The sequence below is a fragment of the Pseudomyrmex gracilis genome, unplaced genomic scaffold (assembly GCF_002006095.1).
Source record: "Pseudomyrmex gracilis isolate BER0280 unplaced genomic scaffold, ASM200609v1 scaffold_27, whole genome shotgun sequence".
In the NCBI taxonomy this organism is placed as follows: domain Eukaryota; kingdom Metazoa; phylum Arthropoda; class Insecta; order Hymenoptera; family Formicidae; genus Pseudomyrmex; species Pseudomyrmex gracilis.
In genome coordinates this window covers 671,955-686,718 of record NW_018020611.1, presented here as the reverse complement: position 1 = coordinate 686,718, position 14,764 = coordinate 671,955, and the positions used below count along the sequence as shown (strand labels likewise).

The following is a 14,764-nucleotide window of genomic DNA, read 5'->3' as shown; positions in this document are numbered from 1 at the left end:
TATGCGCCCGCCGCCCGTGTCCGAGATTCCGTGAGGGAGAAAGAGAGACGCAACGTCCACAAACTGCGGTAGATTGCATCTCTGCGGGATCCAACCTCCGGTCCGAAATATTCCCGTGCAAAGCGTGAATGATAACGCGCGTGATAATTAACACGTTACGTTACACCGGAGCGTGTTGTAGCGCGCTGGATCGAATCGCAGAAGCTTTATTCATATATTCGCGATCTTATTTATCGCCCTCTGTTAAATTAAGATTTAATTTTATTTGCGCGCCCGTCACACGGCTCTCCGACGTCTTTCGCACAAGTCGTCCGTATTATAAATTTTCTTTATCCAATTAGCCGCGCGGTCATCAACTCGCTTGCAAAAAATACGTGAAAAAAAAGTCGCGCAGAATTCACGCGAATCGCAATTTGCAGCGCGTCAGTAACACTCGCCAGTGAGTCCACGCTCTCTCTTTTTACAGTCATATCGCGCTGTTATATTTTTCGCACGTATCGCGGACATTCAGCGGTTGAGACTTTATTTCCCGATTCGACGGAAGCGCGCGGCGTGAGGAACATCCTCACGATTGCGGATGTCATGCCGATTAATTTGATCGCGTGTGTGCCACAGGCGGTCAGCTCGTGCACAGTTTTTAGCCGGTTTCCGGCTAGAACAAGTCCCCGCGAATCGCTTCTCTCTTTCGTTCTCCTTCGCTCAATCTCCGTCCCTCTGCCCTCTCCTCTGTCTCCCGCTTCAGCTTCCTTACGGCCGAGAGCCGAGATCGCAATCAGTCTTGGCGGACTTTCATCAGATCGGACCGCGAGATGTGCCCGCTTCTCGCGCGCACTTCCGCGCGTGTTGGTTCGTATATAAGACGACACGATGCGTCCAACCGCGGCGTATACGTGGTGCGCCCGGCGATTAATGAGCTCTCGTCAGTCGCGTGCACGCGTCTGTCACTCTGACAGCATCCGGTACGGCAGTCCGTGATCTCTCTCCTTCCCCCCTTCTTCCTTACCTTTCTCCGCCTCCGTTTAATCGTCTATTACGGATTCTTTTCTTCGATCGCGGATATCGTTCCGTGTATTCGCGCGGCGCGCTGCCGCTCTCGCCGTGCGACCGCATTAGCCGGCTAATTCATTTAAACAGCGTCGTTCGCGTAACACGACACTATACAGAGGATTAGACTCGGAAACTTGTCGCGCGCTCTCTGTTTATTTTCCTGGAATAAATAAAATAACCGAAACCTCTCGAGAATCGAATTAATTTATTGCATATATAAATAATCTGCATTTTCTCAGATTTGTTCTTTTTGTGTAAAATTAGAAAGTGCCGTGTATCGTATCTCTTCTTTGCATCTCCTTAATGCTCACTGACAGTGAGAAAAGCGATTCCAATTTGTTGAAATGTCTCTTAGCGCACCTTTCCAGGCTTAATCGTGACTAATACCAACGCGCTCGATCGCGCGTAACGGAGCGCGCGCGATCGGGCGTCGCGCGCGAAAAATCATCCGATAAAGTTGAAAATTATTACGCGCGGCGATGTGTGGCGGCACGAGGGCGACTCACGATAAGCGCTCGCTTCTCTCACGCGCCGCGGCGGAGTTCTCTGAGAAACGAGCGGGTGATCGAGAGCGATGAAATTTAACGTGTATCTATCGCCGTTCGCACTTAGCGAGGCCTAATGCGAATTCCGCAACGATAAGCTCTGATTTATTTACGCCAATCGACTGAAAATCGCGCGTGCGATTTCCGCGTGCAGACAAGCCGCGCGGAAGCAGCGCGTACGTGTGTATAATACACACATCGGTAAATCACGCAGTGAAAGCCGCCTGGTTTCGGCGGCTAGATACATCTCTCTGGCGCGCGCGCGCGCGGCGTTTACACCGCTAATGAGACGCCCGCTTGACAGCCAAGAGGGTCTTTCTGGTTCCTTATCGCGCGCATCATAAACGTCCGTCCACAGCCGGACCCGCCGGCCTTCTGCGTTCTCTCTCTTTCTCTCGTTGTTTGCTACTGATCGGTTCGGACAGTTGACAATGTGACGCTCGATGAAGTTTCGCGATATTTCGCTTTCCCCTCGTTGCTCGATTTTTTTGTTTCTTTTTTTTTTATCGCCGCGCTATCTCTTCTAACTTAAATCTATTTTATGGCCATTTACCGGGACATTCTCCGTTACAATGTACGTGTGTGTGTGTGGCGATTCTGTGCGTCTACGATACTGTCGGCGACGAGAACCAAGTTCGCGTTTAAATGTCTGTTTCGTAAACTGTCGCGTGACGTCTTTGAATATATACCAAGGGATCGTGATGAAAGTTTATTTCACACAATCTGTCAGAGAGACCGCGGTTCGATTTATATTATAACTCCAACATCGTTATTTGTTGCACGTACGTCTTCGTCGGGGAACTTTTGTGGTCGCCTATAAACCATAATAAATCCACTTGCACGTGCCCGTTCTCATCGCGAGCCGGGGATACCTGGTATCTAGGCCAGTTCCTGCTATGCCCCGCGTTCTCTCATCGCAGTTCGATGAACACGCGACGAGTCGCCGACACGTGGCACGCGACACATGCCGCGTACATGTCCGCTTTAATGAAGCAGCGGGATTGGCCAGATATAAGAAGTTCCCGGAGTGTCACCTACTTGACGTAACTTCGTATTACAGTCGCTTTCTATCTGTTCTGCCAATTCTACTTGCTTGATGCAGCCTACAAGTTTACTCGTGATTTATATATCATGTAACACACTTCTGAGTAGCTTCAAGATGCTTTTTTTGTGAAAAGCGAATTAACCTCGCGATGTCTATGCAAACGCGAATTATTTAAAATACATAAAAAACCAAATGTTATATAAAAAATATTGTAGAAAAATATCAACGCGCGCATTCGCGGAACGAAAAACGAAATAATATATCTTGTCATCAGGTTTTCAAGACTGATCTCGAGTGTGTTGCCATTTTCTCTTCACCGTGTGAATTAATTAGTTCTCGAGTCGATAATAAATTTTCCTCCGAATGGTCTTTTAATCGGCCGACTTTATTTGGCGAAATTTTGTTCCGCGCCGTGGAATGCAGTCACCTCTCGGCCTCAATAACGAAAATTGCGGAACAAGTTCATTAAACGAGTCCATTCTATTCGCCACGCGCTTTTAATTACAAGTACGAGATATGCCGCGCATTTGCCCGCCGCCCTTTATTTGCGCTATCCTACCGTCTAATTGCCTGCACGACGAGCCACGTAGTCGCGGACGACGTATGTGGGCGTTATTGCAAGGTGCACTCGGGAGAGAAAGACTCTCGCACCTTCGGCAGCCTCTTCTCCTTCGAAGATGAGGAGATACAAGCCGTGAGGCCGGATATTAAATTAAACGTTACGGCGTGTCGAAATGGCTTAGGAATAATGGGAATCGCGATGGCGCTGCCGATATTGCTTGTTCGGATACCGAATTGATTACGTTATTTGCGAACCTTACGTAACTGCCTCTACACCGTTTTCAAAGGCTCAAGATCACATTTCAGTTTCTTGTTTTTATGCACGTGTATATAAATAGGTGAATTCAATTGTCGTACAATTCTTTCGTTTTTTTATGTAGTTATATAAAATAGTAAATCGATAGTTTTGATAAAAAAATAACATAAATGTTATTTAATAAGTGAAGACACTTATTTATCTTCTCGAAATGACGATTTAACCGAGCAACCATACAACATCAGGTATTTGCCCCAGCACCTTGTGTAACATCCTAGAAAAGTACTTCGAGATGCAATCTCCGACATTAACACATTCCGCGCGGGAATAGTCCGCACCCTCTTTCATCGTGCGCGAAATGCTTTGACTCCGATTAAATTCCACCCGCATTCCTGCTCATCAACGCGTGCTCTTCAGCGGGGGAAAGGCAGAAAAGACAGTCACCGGCTGACTGCACGTCCCCTCAATTTCGGGTGTATACCACTCACAGCGTTAATTATTCTGCAATCAACGCGATTAACGTACGCTCCCTTATGTATCGTAATCTTCTCATCTCTTTCGTGTGTAATTGATTTGCAAGAATTACAATTAGCCTAAGTCGCTTTACACAGCTTTCGATTGATCTTTAATTTGATCTTTCGCAGTCTCTTATTTAATGTTTTCTTTCTCATCTGCATGCCGGCGACATAATGTAACGAATAAACTAAAAACGTTCATCTTACTCGACAGCTCTTTAAGAAAAAAAACAATTTGTCTAATTGCAGGGGAACGAAGCGGTGGTGCCGGAGGGCTGGCCTCTGACGTTAGGCGGCAACGGTCTGATTTTACAGCTGGGCGAGCTCGAGGCGTCCGCGCTACGTCTCGGGGAATGTTACCTCTGCGTACGCAGCGCGGCTGCTGCAACTGCAACCACCTCGTCGGTCAGCGGTGCCACGACTGCCGGTGAAGCCGCCGTCGAGCAGAATACCGTTGAGGTGAGTCACGTCCTTTTCTCATCGTTCTTTCTCTCCTTCGTCGTCAAAATCGTCGTCGGATGACGTTCTCCCGATACCGCCGCGAGAGAAAGAGAACGACACCTTCGTCTCTTCGCAGATCCATCGCGTCGAGGACTCGGCCGGAATTCCCGGCGTACCTTCCGAGTGATCGTGCGTTTCTGAATCCTCGCGGCGTGAATATTAACAGTCATCGCGAATGTAAAGGAACACAGTGTTAGACGCGTGTTTCACTCGGGGTAATAAGAGACGAGGTATATGTCTTTGAAAATGTCGAGGTGACGTCGTCACGTTTGTAACCCTTTCTTATTGTACACGAAAAAATAATAATATACAAATGAGGAGATTGATGACAGACGGCGTCACGTGACTCCGCGCGCGTAAGTAAACACAGTTAAGATCGAGAGAATCGCGCGTTTGCTGTTCGCAGATAGCACTAGTCTGGCGAACCACGTCGATGAGGGCGCCGGGTATCCTGGGCTGGGACCGTGAGGACGAGTTCATGGACTGGCGGGACCTGACGAACAAAGGTCAGACGAGTTCGACGGGTGCGAGTCTCGGCGGGGCGCAAACCTCAGGTGTAATGAAGATCATCGGTCGGCCGCGACGAAGATCGCGCGAAGATGCGCGATCGCGGGTACGCGAGACCAATCGTACCAGCAGCGCCGAACACCGCCGGGAAGAGGCCAGATCGATCGACAGGCTGGAGCATCAGAGCTGTCGCGAGAATCGCGCGATCGATCAGCCCGGACACACCGCCACGGTAATGAAGTCCAGATCCGCGTCCAGCGTCGACGCCTGGAAGGAAGACCTCGACGGCGGCGTCCACGATCGCGCTCGAGGCTCGGGTCGCAGATCACGTTCCAAGAACTCGTCTAGTCCGAGCTGCGACGATAGCCGCGCCAGAGTAAAGCGTTGCGCCAAAGTGGTCTCCACCCCGACAATGGAGAAGTGGAAGGAGAGCAGCAGGTGTGAGACTCGCGGCAAGGCGGTTGCGCCTGCAGATCTGAAGAGCCCGCTGCACTTCGAGGAAAGCGTTTTGCGACAGGCTGACACCGCCGGCGAATCGCTGAAGGATCTTGACGACAGGCTGCGTAACGTAGGTGGCCTGGAGGACGTTAGCGACGAGGATCTGCCGGCGTACATAGGCAATCTGCTTGTCACCGTCGAGAGAAAAATCGAGCGTGTCTCTCTCGACGACATGACGTTTCCCTGTCCGGCGTGTAGAAACATAGACACGGACGATCCGTTGTTGGGATGCAGATGTTCCAGTGAGTTCGGTTGCAACGCCAGCGAGGATAAATGCGACTGTCCTTCCTCCGGATCCGCCTCGCGGAAAGAGCAGTCCGCAAAGAGCTTCGAAGTCGCAGGGATCAAACACATCGACAGCGACGACGAGGAGGAAGTGCGGATGGGATTTGGTGAGTCATTTTCAACGATATCGAGTTTTACACAAAAACACACTTGTATCAACACACAGCTTTATTGTTTACATACGTATAAACTAAGAAAGTTTTTTTTTAACCTCTTGAGAACGAACGTCGAATATAGTTGACGCCGAATGTATTTGTACGATCAAGCGTCGACTTTAGTCGACAATCGCCGAAAGCATTCGATTGTTTACGTTATTTAGGGCTGTTTCGATTCCCCACCTAAGTGCATTTAAGTGTCATTTTATTCTTGTTTCATATCTAGTAAATGATAAAGTATACCCGGGTGAGAAGTCGGAACATAGCCTAGTCTGGACACTTCGTTGTAAGTAGTTTTAGTATCAACTCTTGTGTCTGTCAATTTCTCAATTTAATACGTTTGCTCGCGGTTAGTCAAGTGATGTTACGCGGCGGACGAAGAGATTAAGAAAAAGTTTCTTTTTTACGCGTCAAAGATATCTATTCATTCTATTCTATTCATGTGGTTTTTAAAAGAGCGACGTGCATAACAAAATTGGTCTCTTTCTCGCGACGATGATGTGAAAACGCTTTCTACAAATAATCTTTATTCAACAAGTCGCACGTATGGAACAGTGGTGTAAAGATTCTCTAGTTAGTAGTCGCTAAAGAAAATGAATTCACAAGACCGGAGATTGCGACTACGACGTGCTGCGAATTTTGCTTCCGGAACGATCGTCAGTCGGCGGGGGTACACGGTCGATAAAAGAAAAAAAACAGAAAAAAGCTCGCGAATGACTTCTACCAGGCGTGTGCACGCACTCGACGAGCGCTTTTATGGCGGCCGTGTGTATGCGTGCGCGCGGGATGATTTACCGGCAACTAAAGTTGCGCGGCGCGCCGAACTTGAAATTCTGGTCGAAGTGCGGCGTGGGCGAACGTACCTTGTAAAGTGGCTACTTCATGTCACGCCGGTTGTTGAAAAATCCGAACGCGCTACTTGTGCGTCCGAATCGGTACTTGCGGTTCGTCCGCACCGGCGTGAAACGTACGACGTCTTCTCCACGCCGACGCTTCTTCGCCGCCGATACGTGTGAATAGAAGCGCGCTGGTGCTCGTGACGCCGTTTCTCGATGTGCACGTGTTTGCCGCTACGTGTGAATGCGCGCCTTACGGCCCCCTAAGCCGCGACGAAGTTTATGACGGAAGAGAGTGCTTCCTACTAAACAAAGTACTGAAAAGCCGCGACATGTGTTTAACAGAGGCCTCCGTCGTAATCCGCGACTTATTCCGTAATAATTTACGGAATACACGCGCGACTCGGAATACAAACATAATTGGGTTTTCAAAAAAAACGAATATTAGAAAGTTTACTTAAAAACATTTTTTCAACAGCGAGCGTAATGTATGTTTAAAAAAAAAGTTGCGCTGTTCTCAAATTTATTCGAACTGAAATAATCACAAAAAATGTCGAGATGCTTTTGAGTTTGTTTTTTCGTGTGTATTTTTATCATGAAGAAAAATTATTTGTTGTCCGTAATACTCGTTATACTTTGTTGCGAAACCGCGTCTCACGGACGATTACAAACCATGAAGGATGCAGCTGCGCTCGCGACAGGTCGGGGGAATATTTCGTCGCGCATCTCTCTCTCTCTCTCTCTCTCTCTTTCTGCAAATTGTCAAGTCATGTGTCACAATCCCGGTTTAATCCGTCTCCCGGAGGGCATCGTTAACGAGCGATGACTCTCGCGCCGTACGACGCGGGCGTAATTGTAACGGACGAGTATGCAAATTGTCGGCGTGTTCACTTGTCACTCGATCTTTCGTCGTGCACAGCTCGACCAAACGAATCACTCGCAGATACGGGGCCCCGACTTGGACCGGACTTTAAAGTCTCTTGCGGCTCTTCCCGATCTCCTTTCGCGTCCTCCCACGCTCGTTCACGACGCGTTGCCTCTTTGGCAACCGCCGCCGCCGCCGCCGCCCTGACAGGTTTGCAAAGTCAAGAGCCTTTATCCGAAACGTCGCCACATCGTCGGCGGCGTCGACATAAAAGTGACTTACGGCGTTCGTTCGTTCCGTTGCGTGACTTTTTACGCAGCGTCGTATAATTTGTGTCATTCCACGGGCAAATTTTTTCTTATCTCTTTTCTTTCTCTTCAATGCTCTTCATTCATCGACTTATCTCTCCTCGTTTGTCGTATGCAAACATGTAATTTTGGGGAGAGACGCTCACGGGAAACAGAACGCGTCTTCGTACCCGGTTTACATTGATATTTGTTTTGTGGTTTGGGTTGTTTAATGAATAAACGATTTAAAAGCATTTTATGGAATTTACAGTAATCGTTTTTGAAGACACCGCAGTACATCAAACGCGCGCCTATTAGTTAATTTTATTTTATTCGTAATATAAAAGAACACAATGCGTATAGAAAACACATAAAATGTTTCTTAAAAAAATATTATCACGGAAAAAATACAAAACCATTAATTTGGCACGTACAACTGGCTATCCGGAAATTGTTACAGCGCCGCGTACATTGTAAAATACTGGCTATTACATCGCCGTCGAAGGAAGCGGGCTCGGCGCAAAATGCGCCGCGCGTCATACGTGCGCGCATAATCGTCGTAACAATTATTTTTTTTAGTTCGCGGCTTCCTAAGTCCTAGGATCGGCGGACCGCAGATACCGCGAACCGTTGTGAGGCATTTACGAGCGACTCGCGCGCGTCCGTTGGCGGCTCGCAATTGGCAGAGACTCTCAGTGTATGTACACGAACGTTCCGTGATTTTTCTTGCGGTGGCGGCGGCGGTGGCGGCGGCGGCGGCGAGCGTATCGACGCGATGTTTGCGGAGCGAGAGAGGCGAGCGACCTAGCCTCGACAGTGAATGAACGGAGTAACGAACTCGTCAATGAGCATTCGTGCTAATGAGATACGGCAACGAACCGACGATATTTCTGCAACGTCGACGGGCAAACAGAAGAGGGAAGCGTCGAGGAGAGAAAAGTGTAGGCTGCGTATTGTCTGAATTTCGCGTTCGCAGAAAATAACAAAAGTCTCTCTTCGCGGCTTTTGACCGTTTAAGCGAGATTTAAGTGAGGAGTAATATTGACATCAATTACTAAATTGTATTTTGTATGATGCAAAACATTTTTTGTATATATATGTATATTTATATATTTATATTGAAGTTACATAAGGACGTGCGTTTGGCGCTCTAAAGCTCTAACAGCGGCGTGATTTATTTCTCGCATAAAAGATTGTCGAACAAGACGCCCAGCTCTGAAAGTCAAAGTTCGAGACGCGCGCGAGAAACAGAAACAAGAAATACAAACGCGCGCGTTAACGATCAGCTGATATCGACACGTAATGCCGTTTTTTGCGTCGGGTTATTACACCGCGCGCAGAGGGTCGGGAAGAGAAACTATCGAGGACGCAACTTAATTCGCCCACTTTATTGTTTCTCGCGCGTACGTTGCCGCGGAATTTTACTGCTCGGTGTCGTCGGAGGCACGTGAAAGCTAGTAAATTTTACGGGGCTCGCTATCGAGACGCACTTATCGAACGGCCGACGATTCCCACGCCTCTTTTCCCCGCGAAGAATGTCGGAGTCCGCGCGAGAGCCCACTTCAAAGACCTCCTTCGTTGTCCACTACGAGCGCTCTCCGCTCGCTCAGATAAAAGATTGTTTTCCTCTCACGGAACAATCGTATAAAGAAAATAACTTATTTTCTTTACTCTTGTATAAAAACCTTACATCGTTGGGAATTAGTGACGATGTTTAATTATTTTTATTAGACGCACTAATAATTTTATTTGCAACGTATAAATATTTTCTCTACCATGTGTGTTGTCAGATTTTTATCCGTGATTTTCCTACTTCGTTCGCGACTAAGGACGCGATCTTTCGCATAGTTCTCGGAGAGAACAGTTAGCGAAGCGTGACGTATCGCCGCGAACTTCTACATCGCCACCGCGAGATTTCGCGATCGGATTGAAGCGTTTCGAGGTACACGAGCGAGTCGTGTAACGCCGTGCTGCGCGCGCGGGTTGATTGAACGTTTGCCGGGCTCATGGACCGGCTATACTTAGTAGCTCATTGATCGTCCCCACGGCGGCCCTCAATCATATCTACTTAAGCGGCGAATCAAGCGGCTTCCACAATGGAGGCTGTTCACCTCTCTCGGGTTCGCGACGCCGCTCGTATCGCGTCTAGCTCCGGGATGTGAGCGAGGGAGATCTCGCGTCTCGTTTCTCGCCCAACAGCGTCTCGCCGATTACACTCATTGCTCGCGAATTCCGCGGGATCGTTTGTTTGCGCGAGCTAACAGGAAGATTGCCAGCTCGTTTGTGCCGGGACGCAGCCGACCTATCGAGGGTGTTCTCTCTATCGATTTTTCCGTTCTTACGCAATTCAATTACGAGCGGGAACAATTGGATTAATTCGAAAGCTTATTGCGCTTGTCGACGATTGAGTTAGATGAGCTTCTCCCTCGCATGTCGTTTGTTCATTGTCGTTTCGTTGCTTTCGAAGACACTGATGTAATATACTTGCGATTAAATTATCGTCGTGCGCTCGACATTTCAGTGTCTTCGTTCGTGATCAATGAGAACGTTCGGGGCAATAAACTCAAATTAAGAAATGTATAATATTTATGAGATTAGATTAACGCGTCAATTGGCGTAAGCAGTCGCCTACGTAATCAATAGAAACATTCGGCAATTTCTCTCAAGCAATAAATATATTTTTATCACATATTATTAAAAAGATAAAAGATAACAGAGGAAAGACAGATTAGTATGTAATTTTCTTCAATTATTCTTTTTATAATGTTATGCATTTAATTATCAACGATCGTCTGCTTTCACGAAATTCTCTTCGTGTTATTATCATCAATTGTCAAAACGCATATTACGTCGGATTGTTAGGTGGACGTTGTCGCCGTTAATCATAATAAAGATAGCGATCAAATCGCCGTCACGACATCGCAAAATCTGGTAGCACGGTGGCCGCCGGTGGATCTTTTGATCCGACCGTGAATAAAGCGATCCTCAACGAGCCGAATAAATGCCGCCGCATTACACGGCCCATTACGCCATGACGTTATTTACAAACAAACACACCGCGGATGCTATAGAAAATAAAGAACAACGCAGCGGAAGTCCATTAGACGCTTCCTCTTATTAATGCGCGGCCTCCTATGCGGGATCTTTTTTTTTGCATGGAAAAAAAAACCCTCGTATCTGGTTGAAGTGGCATCGGCACGCTTGTGAGAGTAGTTTACAGCGATTACAAAATGTGTGTGTGTGTGTGTATATAACTTTATAGAGGAAATTATCGTATGCGCGACGCGGAAGAAAAACAATGCATAATTTTTGCACTCTTTTATTGTTGATATCAAGATGGAACCTTCCTAGACGGGAGACGGGTTTTATGGTTGCGTTGTGCTAATTCGAAAGCTACACAATTTACACATTAAACCAGTTGCTATAAAACGACGTTACGTCTTACGATCGGGACAGTCGCGCGAGAGAGTCGCAATAAAGTACACAACTGGATATTACGAGTTCTAGAAAAGCGGCGGACAAAAATCCAGAATCGAGCACACAAGCTGTAAAATTCCGGACCGACATTCCCGGACGGACACACACGATCGGAACGTTACACACGAATTCACATACCTAATAATTAACGTGCTTTATATTCGTAAAGGAAGTCTATTGGTATTCAGCGGACTGTTTTCCAAGAGAATCGACGCGCTCTCCGATCCGAGCGCTCTCGAGCTTGGAAGCCGACCAGCGTAGATCGTTTCCAGTTACCATTTGTGATGTTAACTGCTTCCGTTAGCGGCTGGTTGCGCTAGATTTCATTGTCAGTAATCTACCGAACAGAAGATATAGCGGATAATTGTCCGCGTGAGATTTTTATTCGCGAAATAAATCGATTGGATTTAAAGAGAAATCGGCAATACGATCTTAGACTTTGGGTTTTGCTAAAATTAATACAGAACATCGCTTTTGATTCGCATTTGCTCGCTGACATTCTTAACAAAATGTTTTTTTAAAAACAAGATAATAAGCTTTTAGAATGTGTAAGCACATCGCAAAGATTAATTTCTGGTCTCGCTAGTTTTACATTGGAAAATTCACACGGAGAAATGAGGAATACAACGACGCTTTATTCGATCGTGTCGCACCAAACTCCGTAAAAGGATTCCTAAACAATTTCTAATATATGAGCGGCGCGGTGAGTTTCTATGGCAAAGAAGATCGCGAGAAGGAAGTCGCGGAGTTCAAGGAAACGGACAGACGAAAGATTAAGACCACCCAAGGAGTCACAGTGTCCGACTTAGCGGATCTGACAAGGACATCGCTCATCATGATCCCACCACCGTGTAACCGTTTAGCAAATTATGCGCGCGACTCTCGTACGGAGGTTACATGCCACTTACGATCTCCGAGAGATCTAAACGCAGGGATAAGTCACCTCAATTAGAATGCACGCTGAGAAGTAGCGAGGCAATTTTTACGATTCCGTCTCGGCCTACTTCACGCGTGTATGTAACGAAAGTGAAGTTCAGGTTTGTCTTCTCATCCGCTTGGCAACAAAACGATTCTGAAACTATTTATTTTTACATGCAATGCAAAGAAGAAATCCCTTTAGTTTTAATACTTTCTATTACCGTTAAATTTAAAGACCAGTAAAAAGAAAAAAACGCGCGAGGAGGAAGAAAAACGGACAAGATTTTACGGAATGCAAAACACTTAGACGGCTCGGTTGAAATTCGCGCGGCGGATAATCGAAATAATCGTGTCCGCGGCGAGGTCTTGCCGAGTGTTAAAACTGTTGACGGTGCGCGTGCTTGACTCTTCGTGCTGTACACCTTTCGTATCTGCCGACGCAACAAAGAAACGGCGGGAAAATGTCGAGAGGTCGCGGACACGCGGAAACACCGCGTCAGAGACCCCGAGACGTCGCGAATGGAAACGTTTAAATTGCAAACGGCGCATCGTAAAGCGAGGGGATCCAATCAACCTTTGCTTACGAGTCAATCAAGTCGTCGGCCCGCGACACCTATCGCCTTATGCTAATAGAGGCGGTTTCGTCGTCGCCGGGGAATAGGTTCGCATTGGCCGCGCCACCGCTCCGTCACGTCGAAGACGAACCTTGCGAGAAAAGAGAGAAAGAAGGAGAGAAAGAGAGAGAGAGAGAGCATTAACTCTTAGAACTCTCAGAATTCTCAGAAGAGCGACAACGACGTGACGTTTGCAAGAGACTCGTCGGTGTCTCTAATATACCGTATACCGTAATACCCCGTGTAATCTCAAACGTGTATTCATATATTCATATTCGCTTTTGTGTATTATTAGCGCTCTAATCGAAAACCGAGAAGAACGACGACCAGCCGATCGGCACAAATCGGAGAGAGAAGAAAGCGAATAGGAAATCTATTACGAGGAAAAAGTTTATTCGCTTTATGTATAAATAATAGTCATGTCGAGTTTCATAAATTTGTGTAGATGATGTGAAAAAATAGTGGGATACATTCTCCACAGAGAGAGTCACACAATTAGGAAGTAAAACACAGCTATTTCGAATGATAACGAAGTGAAATAAACCGCGTTTGATGGGTTCTTCGGCCGCGATTATTAAGGGTATAATATTAGTGCATATTACTCGCGCGACACGGATGATATACCGCGTCTAGTATAGCGACAATAAATCGGAGGACGAGGATTTATGACGCTGGGAGTGGTTTCGGACTTTTGATGCGTTAACATGCATTAACCCAAATACGAGAGAGCGCGCGCGCATCCACCGCGGGCGAAACGAGTCGATTTCCTTCCCCCGGCCTTTGGGCCCTGATCTCTTTGAGCCTGATTGATCCCGAGAAGTAGATCGGCACGAAGAAACGGAGTACCGTATAAAGTGAAACGATTAGAGACACATGCGCGCTGCATCGTCGTACGTGTTAGATAGACGTCTTCAACGCGAGTGTTGAAGCATGTTGAAAGAACAAAAACCGAAAAATCGGTCGTTACACTTTCCTCGCGCGCGGGTGCGCGCGCAAAAACGTATCGGGCAAGATTTTACTACTCTGTTTTTCATCCTCTGTTCCTAATTGCCGCGTATCGCGATAACCGTCAGCCGGTGGTGTTAGGTAGAAGAGGAAAGGTCGCTAAATAAAATCATCGCGCGCCGCCCGATTGCACTTTCGCGCTATAAATCACGGCGCAAAGTCGCGTGCTAGCGCGCGTCGAATCGCGCGGAAGTTAAAGGCTAAAAACCAGAATTAAACTGACCCGATGCTAACGTGATTAATCGGCTTAAACCGTGGGAAGTGGTTTTATCCTCAAGCTAATGATTATCAGTTCAACGTGATCATTCCGTGTGTTTTAGCTGGCAGAGTTAGACGAATTCATTTTATTGGCTACAACGATCTCTTTTTATACTGCTTCTCATCAAACTACAATTGATGTGTTAATCTATCTTTTAATTCGTAAAAATAAATATTAACATTCACTTCATTGCTTATTGCTTTTTGATACATTGATTAAAAATATAATATCAATATAATATATCCGTTTTCTTCGGAAGTTACGTTTATTGTTCTCGGTGGGAAAATCACCGATGCAATCGGCGAACACAATCGCCGAACGGGAAAGAAAAATTTCAGCGCGATGGATGTAACTGTGTCGAGACTCTGTGAATATCCGCGATAAAAGCCGTAGATAACGCGCGGAGTCGCCGCGCCAAGAATTCGCCATCGGTAGCGGACAATCGTGCGATTCCGGCGACAGCCGCTCGCATAGAAGACTTCTATCTCTAAGTTTCTAACAGTTTTGCGTCGGCTGCGTGCGCATCCGATCGCACCGTATCGGTGACCTCGATCGTCGTTTTCCCCCCTCCGTTTTCCGCCCCTGTTA

General features: G+C 47.0%; 1 protein-coding gene across 3 annotated transcripts in view; it reads left to right on the top strand.

The window, feature by feature from the left end:
* LOC109852293 overlaps nt 1-14,764 on the top strand; it is a 201,522-nt gene that overhangs the window by 78,309 nt on the left and 108,449 nt on the right. For all 3 annotated transcript variants that reach the window (XM_020423331.1, XM_020423333.1, XM_020423332.1), the window contains exons 4-5: nt 4,219-4,428; nt 4,877-5,867. In XM_020423331.1, coding sequence (XP_020278920.1) covers nt 4,219-4,428; nt 4,877-5,867 — 1,201 coding nt within the window. The remainder of the gene's footprint in view (nt 1-4,218; nt 4,429-4,876; nt 5,868-14,764) is intronic.